The 12,918-nt window shown below is 40.2% G+C and overlaps 1 protein-coding gene across 1 annotated transcript in view; it reads left to right on the top strand.

The window, feature by feature from the left end:
- LRCH2 (leucine rich repeats and calponin homology domain containing 2) overlaps nt 1-12,918 on the top strand; it is a 600,694-nt gene that overhangs the window by 544,104 nt on the left and 43,672 nt on the right. Inside the window, exon 19 of the mRNA XM_053700216.1 lies at nt 3,054-3,191. Coding sequence (XP_053556191.1) covers nt 3,054-3,191 — 138 coding nt within the window. The remainder of the gene's footprint in view (nt 1-3,053; nt 3,192-12,918) is intronic.

Here is a 12,918-nt window from a genome sequence, read left to right as displayed (position 1 = left end):
AGCTAAGCAGTTAATTTCTATGATATTAAGGCTCCAGCAATAACCACAAGGAGCGGATGATAATATAAAAGTTGTCATTTGTTGGCATATAGTAGATCTTATAATCGGATATAGCAATATAATATCACCAAGTAAGAGTAACGCAGTGCACATTCAGATCTTATATTAACTTACGTAACTGTGCAAATTGCTACAATCCTATTTAGAGATAAGACTTAAAGGGACATGACACCCACATTTTTTCTTTCATGATTTAGAAAGAGAATGCAATTTTAAACATCTGTCTAATTTACTTATATTATCTAATTTGTTTTATTCTCTTGATATTCTTTGCTGAAAAGCATATCTAGATATGCTCAGCAGCTGCTGATTGGTTGCTGCACATAGAAGCCTCGTGTGATTGGCTCACCATGTGCATTGCTTTTTCTTCAAATAAGGATATCTAAAAAATGAAGCAAAATAAATAATAGAAGTAAATTGTAATGTTGTTTAAATTTCTATTCTCTATCTGAATCATGAAAGAAAGATTTTGGGTTTAGTGGCCCTTTAACAGTGCCATTCACAACCGCTTATATTTGGTAGCTGCTCCAATAAATCACCTATACTTGGTATCACCAGTATTTCCTAACAATAACAGTGCAACCTCCGGGCACACTCTGTGGATATGTAATTTGAAATGCTTTATTTAAAGTGTTATATTATTAGTGAGCCCAGCGAAAAGTAAAACCACTATACCAGTGAGAAATTATATTACACACTAAGTTAAATATGTGCAATATGGAAACTAATATGACTATATCTTTTTAAATATATTTAAGAAATAACAGCTTGGACTCAGCAGTGCTACGCATAGCCACTCATATATGGTATCTGCCTTAATAAACCACAAATTATCCACGTGTGGTATCACTAATAATTTAAAACCATATTACAGTGTAACCCAAGGGGAGACATTTAGAGTATGTGTGATAGAAACCATTATGTATACTGAATTCCAGTAGTCTTATTATGATTAGGCTCATTGATGAGTCTGACTAGTATACCATTGTGACACGAAAGTAAATGCTCAAGTAAATTAAGATGATGTTATTACACTCAGTATGGATACAAGAGGCAATGTATTAGTATTGAACCCTCATAATAAAGAAAATTAAATCCATTCTTACGAGGGTTATATCGAGACTGAATTCAACACATCAATTAAATACTACCTATCTTGAATTTTTATATACAGCTAATTTGAAACACTTGGTATACTCCATGAATGACTCACAAGGGGCATTGACTATAAAAATATACTATCATTTGATTTTTATCTAAGTACATGCTTCTTAATCCCCACAAGTGGGACTTAGTTATTTCAGAGTAATCTGTAAAACTTTAGAATATAAAATAAACCTAGTGAGAGCTGCACTTCATAAGCACTTATGTACTGATACAGGTTGTGAAAGTTCATCCTTATAATCAATGAGTATGTATCACTAATAGAAGTTTTATACACACTATTTAACATCCTGTATTAGTCCAACACCCATATTTGAACCATTACCCAGAGTCAATCTTAATGGGCATTGTGCTCTATGCTTCTAGTCAGTTACTAGATTGTATTACTCTATAAGCACCTATATATCCATGTTTTGTTATAGTTCATCCCTGTAATTCAGTAACATATACTACTAAGTTCAGCTCTATGATAAGCATATACTATTAAGATTATCTCTATGTAAATCTCCTAATATCTAGTGTGTGGTAATATAAATATTTAAATTAATAACTCTGAGTTAATCGCTCTGGAAATAGTGATTTCATTACACAATACCGAACAGAATATACATAAGTGAGTTTTTTTGCTCAGTTTAATTCTCTGATAGTTGATGATACCTCTTTTATTTGATTCCTGGAGTCTTACAACCATTTGGTAACACCTTATACACAACATACATGCACAACAGCCTAAAAATATTATTTGGATAGATATTATTCTATTATATTAGAATTTTGAATCCTCCACGTGTTTTTAAACTTTTCAGTGTGTTTTTTTGTTTTCTTTAACATATGGTGTTAATAAAAGTTATGTTTTAATTCTGTACAAGCAATTGCCTTCTGGACAAGTACAGTTCTTACTATAGGGAGACAGAAGTGCTAGAAAGTGTAATCCTTTCCTTGCCTAACAGACTTTTTCTCCTAGACATTATTTTGCAATTGCTATTTTTGCTGCACAAGCACTCTAGCCCCAGTACATTTCGAGAATAGGGCATCCCTTTGAATATGTGTAGTGCTATTGCAACTTTTTTCGTTTGTGTACAAAAGATTACAGAAGCAAATTGCGGGAAGCAGACTCGCATGAGCTCCGGAGCAGCTTACGCTGCTTCATACATGGAGCCCAAAATTAGTTTTGTATTCCCATAGGTGCATATTTACCTAACTGACCAGCTTTCCCTCAGTAAAGGCTGTTTTTTTTCTTTCTTCTTCTTTGACATGGGTAGTGGTACCGTTAATCAGATACAGTGCCACCCACCACATGAAATCTCTACAGATTGTGCACTTACCTAGACTTAAGCAGTATGTAGGTAAGCACAGATTTGGAAATGTATCTGCTTTGATTGGATCAAGCAGGTGGTATGGTGTCTGGCTGGCTGTGCCACCCACAGAGAGAAGAGGTGTAGCCGGTCAGTAAAGTAAAATGAGCATTCAACTGTTTCTGAAGGCAATAAGTCTGTGTGCTGAAATATACATTACAGTTTAAAATACAAATACAGTTTATAATAAAGATATATTAAATATAACAAACAGGGTTTTAAAATGATATCTAACTGGTTGACAATTAATAAGAATTCTAACCTCATTGGTAAAAAGCACCTCATTATGCCTTTTATGTTTATCACAATCCTATCTGCAGTCCCTGCCTCCCTGTTTAGTCTGTTTTTGCAGCAGTTTGTGTACACTTCCATTTCTATGCCAATATGATGATATCACTATATGTTTTTCCTATAATTTATTATCACTATTTATATAACTGGACATGAAGTCACCAAAATAATTTCTTCCATCAGAATCTTGAAACCAGACTTAAAGTTATTTTACCGGAAGATATTGGTGCAGCATTAATGGATGGTGTGGTTTTATGTCATCTTGCCAATCATATACGGCCTCGCTCTGTTGGCAGCATCCATGTTCCTTCACCAGCTGTGGTAAGAAGTGTGTTTTTTTTTTTTGCATATTTTTTATTTGCAGATTGACCTTATTGCTCGCTGCAAGACATCAAATAGAACTTTTTAATTAAGAAAGGAAATGTGTAACTAGATGCTAATATTGCATGTATTTTTAACCTACAATTAAATATATTTTTAGACGATTTACCATTTTTGTATACTTAAAGTGAAGGTAAACTTTGATGAATGAAAGCCCGTTTTTTTAAAAATACTATTAAAAACATGGGCACTTTCATTCATCAAAGTTTACAAAGTAGCCATTTTGATTAAAAACTTACCTTTTTTTCTTTTCAAAGCCAGAGCAGTTTCCCCCACATGGATTTCCTCTCTTCACACGTCAGCCATGACTAATCCGTCTTCCTGGATTAGTCATTGCTGACGTGTGAAGAGAGGATTTCCAGGAGGGGGAAGCTGCTCCGGCTGTGCAAAGAAGAGAGGTAAGTTTTTAATCAAAACGGCTGCTTTGTAAACTTTGATGAATGAAAGTGCCCCTGTTTTTAATAGTATTTTAAAAATGGGCTTTCATTCATCAAAGTTTACCTTCACTTTAACTTCTTTTTCTGGTGTTAAGCAGTTTCTGTAAGATTATAAAAGGAAAATAAAATGTTATGAGATTATATAAAATGCCTAATTATACATAGGGGTTAAAAGATAACATAACATTGCAAAACAATGTAAATATTGGCAACAAAAATAGAGCAGCTACTATTGCCTACTCCATTAACAAGTCCAGATTGGACCTGGGGTGTAGTAATGCAGCAACAAAGAAAACCTTAAAGGGAAATTAAGCACTAACTAAATGCTAGCTAGAATGATGCATTGAAAGAAAAGATTAGTCTGGAAATAATATGTAGATATGCTTTTTAAAGTTGTATTAGCTGTTTAAATATTGACAAAATAAGTGTAAAGTTTTAGTGTCTATAAAACAATGAGCTGCCAAATTGTAACTTAGGTTACCTTCTCTGTGGTGGCCAATTAGGGACAGTTATAAATAGGTCACTGGAGTTTGCAGCCAATGGCTGTGTTAAAAATATAACAGTGTTCTGCACTTCCATTTAAAACAGGAACAGAAAAGCTCACAATTTCAGAATGGAATTATAGGAAAAGGGAACATAATAAATAATGAAAGTATATTGCAGAGTTTCTTCTTATAAATACGATATATCATTTTATATTAACATCTCAAAGTGTTTAATGTGCCTTTTAAAGGGACATTAAACTGGTGAGTACATCTATAGTGGCAAGGTTACCACTCACTATGCTATTGTTTTTCCTTCTGGGCCTAAAGCTCTCTTCAAAGCAATTCTCTTATTTTCTTTCACATAGATTTTTATTGAGGTTAAGCATATGAACAGATATTAACCAAACTGACAAGAATTGTACATAAATAAAGTTACGGTAGACAGGCGAAATCAGATGACCTGCAAAATATGTGGTTATACAAATAGCCGTCTGTCAGTATTGTCTTATAACCTAATTTTTTTTTTTTAAGATAGGAATTAGCTTGTGGTCGTAGCTATTTTACTGGTCCCAAGAGGACAACGGATATAGGAAAAACATAAGCGTAAGATCTTGTAAGGTCCAGAACTGGCCTATTTCATAGTACAAGGTGGGAAAACAACAATGTAATAATAATAGTAATGTTGAATTTTTGTAATTCAGCAGGTAAGCACCGCTCAATCAATTAAAATATGGTAGAGGGTGAACCGGGAGGGCGAACTCTCTACTGGGTTTAATGGTATCTAGGGTTCTACCAGTACATTAGCCACAGTATATGCAGGAATACTCAATCTCTGAAATGGGTGCCTGGTGTATAGTTTATCCTAGTTACTAGTCACTTATACAACACATAAACAGTGAAACCGTATAGGAAAGTTTCAGGTTGTAATATCAATTGTCAACTTACATCCAGAGTATGCAAGTAATCCTGACATTATGAAATTTACATGTTCTAGACAAGCTGTGCAAATTTCTGTTGACAGAATGTGACTTACATTTATGGTACATAAGCTAGCAAGAAATAAACCAAATAGGGAATAGGTGGGGTGTGGCTGCTACTGATAAAAATACTGTAAAATAACTTTCTGGAAAAACAACAGGTATACGGTACATTTTACCTCTTTCAGACGGAGCAAGCATATACTTGATATATACAATGGCATAATATAATCTCTGTATGTGTGAGAATACTCAAATCTAACTAGTGCAAGGTAGGTCCTAGTGCCTCAGCCGCCGACAGAATGGCCACCAGTGACTGAAATTAATGAGTAGTATATTGTACCTTAACTGTCTCTAAATAAAAAGTAGAACAATTTTAGAAGTTATACAGAAGCATTGAGGGGTATAGATGCCCTCAATAAAAGGAGAGTATAGAAGGTACCAAAGATCTTTAGGTATATCGGGTATCTAAAGGCACAGAGAGCATAACATTTAGGTGAGTGGATGCCAAAATCAATATTTGTGTCTAGTCTATATAACATATTATAATATAATGTGCCATTGCATGACATACTGGTATTTATGACTGTTTATAAAATACATACATCTTGGGAACACTTAAGCAGCTCTAGTGAGCAAAACTCTTATATTAAGCTGCATAATGTGTCTCAGTATACCATACTGTGTGATAGGTCATCTATACCTACCAAAGTACCACAAGCATAATGAAGATTTAGAGAAATTCAGGATAAAAATAATACAGATATAACACTTCCTAATCCTTCAGAACATATATCAAGAAACAACATTTCTCTTGTAAGGTGTATGCAGTCCACGGATCATCCATTACTTGTGGGATATTCTCCTCCCCAACAGGGAGCTGCAAGAGGATCACCCACAGCAGAGCTGTCTATATAGCTCCTCCCCCATCTGCCACTCCCCAGTCATTCTCTTGCAGCTCTCGACATGGGTAGTTGCTAGAGAGATGTGGTGCATTAATGTAGATTATCTTCAATCAAAAGTTTATTATTTTCAAATGGTACCGGAGTTGTACTATTTTAGCCTCAGGCAGAAAGTTGAAGAAGAGTCTGCCTGAGGTTTTTGATGATCTTAGCAGTTTGTAACTAAGATCCACTGCTGTTCTCACACATAACTGAAGAGATGAGTAACTTCAGCTGGGGGAATGGCGTGCAGGGTCTCCTGCTCTGAGGTATGTGCAGTTAAAAAAATTTCTAGAGAGAGGATAAGCTAGAAAATGCTGACAGTACCTGATTTATTTAAGGTAAGCCTGATTACAGTGATTTAATAACGACTGGTATCATGCTTGCTGTAAAGGGTAATATTTTTGTCATTTACTCTCATTACTGAATAGATATAACGTTTGCTTGATGTATATAAACGTTTATTACTAAAACTTTATTCTGGGGCCCAGTTTTTCCACATGGCTGACTAGATTTTGCCTAGGGATAGTTTTTTATGGCCCTCTCACTGTGAGTACAGGTTGGGAGGGGCCTAATTTCAGGCCTAAATCGTGCAGTAGTTTTTGCAGCTTGAGACTTCCAGCTTCCCTGAAGGAGTCCACTGAACATATAGGACCTCTCTAAAGGGTTTTTGTGCCTTCCAAAGTCGTCGTATGAGCTTCTATCTGTGGGTGATTTTTCTGACGCAGGGAAGATAATTCAATTTGATTCTGATATGTCTACATTTAAATTTAAGCTTGAACACCTCCGCGTGTTGCTCAGGGAGGTTTTAGCTGCTCTGAATGACTGTGACACCATTATGGTCCCAGCGAAATTGTGTAGATTGGATAAATACTATGCAGTGCCTGTTTACACTGATGTTTTTCCAATACCTAAGAGGTTTTCAGAAATTATTACTAAGGAATGGGATAGACCAGGTGTACCGTTCTCTCCCCCTCCTGTTTTTAAAAAGATGTTTCCCATAGATGCCGCTACACGGACTTATGGCAAATGGTCCCTAAGGTGGAGGGAGCAGTCTCTACCCTAGCAAAGCGTACAACTATCCCAGTCGAGGACAGTTATGCTTTCCTAGATCCAATGGATAAAAAGTTAGAGGGTTACCTTAATAAAATGTTTATTCAACAGGGTTTTATTCTCCAGCCTCTTGCATGCATTGCCCCTGTCACTGCTGCTGCGGCCTTCTGGTTTGAGTCTCTGGAAGAGGCTCTACAGGTAGAAACCCCATTGGATGATATACTTGACAAGCTTAAAGCTCTTAAGCTAGCCAAATCATTTGTTTCTGACGCCGTTGTTCATTTAACCAAACTAACTACTAAGAACTCAGGTTTTGCTATTCAAGCGCGTAGGGCTTTATGGCTTAAATCCTGGTCAGCTGACGTTACTTCAAAGTCTAAGCTTCTCAATATTCCCTTCAAGGGACAGGCCCTATTCGGGCCCGAACTGAAGGAGATCATTTCTGATATTACTGGAGGAAAAGGTCACGCCCTTCCTCAGGATAGGGCCAACAAATTAAGGACCAATCAGACAAATTTTTGTGCCTTTCGAAACTTTAAGACTTGCGCAGCATCAACTTCCTCTAATACTAAACAAGAGGGAAATTTTGCCCAGTCCAAGCCGGTCTCGAGACCTGACCAGGCTTGGAACAAAGGAAGGCATGCCAAAAAGCCTGCTGCTGCCTCTAAGACAGCATGAAGGATTAGCCCCTGATCCGGTAACGGATCTAGTAGGGGGGCAGACTTTCTCTCTTCGCCCAGGCTTGGGCAAGATATGTCCAGGATCCCTGGGTGTTGGAAATTGTGTCCCAGGGGTATCTTCTGGACTACAAAGCTTCTTCCCCAAAAGGAAGATTTCACCTCTCACAATTATCTGCAAACCAGATAAAGAGAGAGGCATTCTTACATTGTGTTCAAGACCTCCTAGTTATGGGAGTGATCCACCCAGTTCCAAGGGAGGAACAGGGGGCAAGGATTCTATTCAAATCTGTTTGTGGTTCCCAAGAAAGAGGGAACCTTCAGACCAATCTTAGATCTCAAGAGCCTAAACAAATTTCTCAAGGTCCCATCCTTCAAAATGGAGACTATTCGAACCATCCTACCTATGATCCAGTAGGGTCAATATATGACTACCGTGGACTTAAAGGATGCTTATCTTCACATTCCGATACACAGAGATCATCATCGGTTTCTCAGGTTCGCCTTCGGGTTAGCTACGGCACCAATAATCTTTACAAAGGTTCTGGGGTCACTTCTGGTGGTCCTAAGGCCGCGGGGTATAGCAGTAGCCCCTTACCTAGACGACATTCTGATACAGGCGTCGAATTTTCAAATTGCCGAGTCACATACGGACATTGTTCTGGCATTTGAGGTCTCATGGGTGGAAAGTGAACGAAGAAAAGAGTTCTCTGTCCCCTCTCACAAGAGTTTCCTTCATGGGAACTCTGATAGATTCTGTAGAAATGAAGATTTACCTGACAGAGGCCAGGTTGTCAAAACTTCTAAATTCCTGCCGTGTTCTTTATTCTACTTCTCGCCCTTCAGTGGCTCAGTGTATGGAAGTAATCGGCTTAATGGTAGCGGCAATGGACATAGTGCCATTTACCCGTCTACATCTCAGACCGCTGCAACTCTGCATGCTCGGTCAGTGGAATGGGGATTACACAGATTTGTCCCTTCTACTAAATCTGGATCAAGAGACCAGGGATTCTCTTCTCTGGTGGCTATCTCGGGTCCATCTGTCCAAAGGTATGACCTTCCGCAGGCCAGATTGGACAATAGTTACAACAGATTCCAGCCTTCTGGGCTGGGGTGCAGTCTGGAACTCCCTGAAGGCTCAGGGATTGTGGACTCCGGAGGAGGCACTCCTTCCGATAAACATTCTGGAACTAAGAGCGATATTCAATGCTCTTCAGGCTTGGCCTCTGCTAGCTGCGGTCAGGTTCATCAGATTTCAGTCGGACAACATCACGACTGTAGCTTACATCAACCATCAAGGGGGAACAAGGAGTTCCCTAGCAATGTTGGAGGTTTCAAAGATAATTCTATGGGCAGAGATTCACTCTTGCCATCTATCAGCTATCCATATCCCAGGAGTAGAGAACTGGGAGGCGGATTTTCTAAGTCGACAAACTTTTCATCCGGGGGAGTGGGAGCTCCATCCGGAGGTGTTGGCACAGTTGATTCAACTTTGGGGCAAACCAGAACTGGATCTCATGGCGTCTCGTCAAAATGCCAAGCTTCCTTGTTACGGATCCAGGTCCAGGGATCCCAAGGCAGCACTGATAGATGCTCTAGCAGCGCCTTGGTCCTTCAACCTGGCTTATGTGTTTCCACCGTTTCCTCTGCTCCCTCGTCTGATTGCCAAGATCAAGCAGAAGAGAGCTTCAGTGATTTTGATAGCACCTGCGTGGCCACACAGGACTTGGTATGCAGATCTGGTGGACATGTCATCCTTTCCACCATGGACTCTGCCGCTGAGACAGGACGTTCTACTTCAGGGTCCTTTCAACCATCCAAATCTGATTTCTCTGCGTCTGACTGCTTGGAGATTGAACGCTTGATTTTGTCAAAGCGTGGTTTCTCCGAGTCGGTCATTGATACCTTAATACAGGCGCGAAAGCCTGTCACCAGGAAAATCTATCATAAGATATGGTGTAAATATCTTCATTGGTGTGAATCCAAGGGTTACTCATGGAGTAAAGTCAGGATTCCTAGGATATTATCCTTTCTCCAAGAAGAATTGGAGAAGGGCTTATCAGCTAGTTCCTTAAAGGGACAGATTTCTGCTCTGTCTATCCTTTTGCACAAACGTCTGGCTGAGGTTCCAGATGTTCAGGCGTTTTGTCAGGCTCTGGTTAGAATCAAGCCTGTGTTTAAACCTGTTGCTCCACCATGGAGTTTAAATTTAGTTCTTCAAGGGGTTCCATTTGAACCTTTGCATTCCATAGATATTAAGCTCTTATCTTGGAAAGTTCTGTTTTTAGTAGCTATCTCCTCAGCTCGAAGAGTTTCGGAGTTATCTGCTTTACAATGTGATTCCCCTTATCTCATTTTCCATGCAGATAAGGTAGTGTTACGTACCAAACCTGGTTTTCTACCTAAGGTGGTATCTAATAAGAATATCAATCAGGAGATTGTTGTTCCGTCACTGTGTCCTAATCCTTCTTCGAAGAAGGAATGTTTATTACACAATCTTGACGTGGTTCGTGCTTTAAAGTTTTATCTACAAGCTACTAAAGATTTTCGTCAAACATCTGCATTGTTTGTTGTCTACTCTGGACAGAGGAGAGGCCAAAAGGCTTCGGCAACTTCTCTCTCTTTTTGGCTAAGAAGTATAATCCGCTTAGCTTATGAGACTGCTGGCCAGCAGCCTCCTGAAAGAATTACGGCTCATTCTACTAGAGCGTTAGCTTCCACATGGGCTTTTAAGAATGAGGCTTCTGTTGAACAGATTTGTAAGGCGGCGACTTGGTCTTCGCTTCATACTTTTTCAAAATTCTACAAATTTGATACTTTTGCTTCTTCGGAGGCTATTTTTGGGAGAAAGGTCTTACAGGCAATGGTGCCTTCCGTTTAAGCGCCTGCCTTGTCCCTCCCTTCATCCGTGTCCTATAGCTTTTGTATTGGTATCCCACAAGTAATGGATGATCCGTGGACTGGATACACCTTACAAGAGAAAACATAATTTATGCTTACCTGATAAATTTATTTATCTTGTGGTGTATCCAGTCCACGGCCCGCCCTGTCATTTCAAGGCAGGTATTTTTTATTTTTAAACTACAGTCACCACTGCACCCTATAGTTTCTCCTTTCTCTTGCTTGTCTTCGGTCGAATGACTGGGGAGTGGCAGTTGGGGGAGGAGCTATATAGACAGCTCTGCTGTGGGTGATCCTCTTGCAGCTCCCTGTTGGGGAGGAGAATATCCCACAAGTAATGGATGATCCGTGGACTGGATACACCACAAGAGAAATAAATTTATCAGGTAAGCATAAATTATGTTTTTCTTAAATATCAAACAGCAATGTCGTCATTGAAGACCAAAATTCCAATAATAGTGCTGATATGCGTCTGTGTCTCAAAATTTGTCAGGGAAAAGTCCTCAGGACGTTGAAATATTGGCTCCCCCTCCCTGCCAGCAGGTAACTTTACTGCTGCACAGAGGGTGAGAACCGCTCAGGCATGGATACGTAGGTTAACCCACCCCGGCTCTCCTTGGGATTTGAGTCAACCCTATCCTAGAGGGTTTCATGGCCTGTCTAGCGTTCCAAGGTACTGTGGGAGCTGTGATGGAGCACGAAGCAATGATATCTCTCCTTCCTATGTAGTGGGAAAGTGCTCGGCAATCTCCTCCGGTATGCTCTGACCACTCTCGGATATGCATGCCTCTCCACAAACCTCTTCCTCTTCTCCGTTTCTGCTAAAGTGTTTACAGCGCATGTGATATGACGAACCTCAACTCCTGGCCATGGTCTCTCCCTCGAGACCTTATTGAGTCCACGTTTTTTCTGCTGTATGAGCCCAGCCCACGGATTACCCGATGAGCTGCTAGCGAGCAGGGAGGAGGGTAAACTGACTTCAGTCCGCAAGGTTCGCTAAACAACTCTCTTGATGATGGTCTAGGCGAGAGCACATATCTTTCAGGAGAGATGTAATTTTCTTCAACGTGGACGTCGAGCGTGCCGAATCATGCAGGCCCTCCATGTTATTGCGTTAGCTAAGTTTGGTCTTATAGAGGGGTAGTAGCGGCCGGTAGTTTGTATAGGTTTTTAGGGTTCTGGAGCTCCTTAACCTGTAGAACTTTGCTGTAAATCCCGGTCTTAACTGTGAAGTGTAGTGCCTGCAGTCGTTCGGCTAGTCACCAGGAGCTGACCGTTTGGGTATTGGGTATCACCTAGGCCTCAGAGATCGGGGCCAACATATGTAGATTATAGGGGATATTTGGCCCCAAAAAGTAGAACGGCTGCACCCACCCCTCTCTGTTCGTGGGCATAGAGGGCATCTGTCAAAAAAAAGTAGCTTGGCGTTTTTAGGTATTTTATGTATTGGCCCTTGTTGGAGCACAAGGCAGATGCGACTGCTCTCCTCTGCTGTTAGCTCCGCCCCCCACAATTCTCTTATTTCTTTTTAAAGACACGATGAGTCCACGGATCATCATCCTTACTTGTGGGATTACACCTCCTGGTCAGCAGGAGGAGGCAAAGCACACCAGAGCAGAGCTGATAAATAGCTCCTCCCTTCCCTCCCACTCTTCAGTAGAGCTCTTGGTGGCTTTAAAGCAATGGGAAATGGTGGCACATAATTGTGACTTTGCCTCCCATACATTTATGCTGCCCTTATCCTGATGGCCTAAGCAAACTCTAACTCAGGCCTTATCATTTTCCACAGGACTATAGGAGGGAGAGGACCTCTTAAACCTGTTGGGCTGTCCTGCTGTCCTGCAGCATTAAGGTAAGTGCAGACTTTTTATTCTGGGGAACAATCAAAAAGACTCAGAGGAAATGTGGGCACTTTACTTATACATTTATTACACATAAGGCAAATGGAGCCTTGGACATGGGACATAATAAGGCTCTCTAGGTATGGAGGGTGTTTTTCTTTACGGCAGCTTATGTACAGGCACAGGGGCTGGGAGTAAAAGCTGGTCTCTATCAGTTCTTTTTATTGAAAGTAAGCCGGTCGGGCTGTGTAGATGTTAACGCCCACGATGGGCGGGGCTATGATTTTGCACGCTTCAGACTTCCTTAGAGGACGCTGCGCAGTTTCATCTTGTATAACCTCCGGAGATGTTCCGG

Source organism: Bombina bombina, chromosome 1 (assembly GCF_027579735.1).
Source record: "Bombina bombina isolate aBomBom1 chromosome 1, aBomBom1.pri, whole genome shotgun sequence".
In the NCBI taxonomy this organism is placed as follows: Eukaryota; Metazoa; Chordata; class Amphibia; order Anura; family Bombinatoridae; genus Bombina; species Bombina bombina.
Note: the sequence above shows the minus strand (reverse complement) of the source record. Positions and strands in the feature narration are given on the sequence as shown.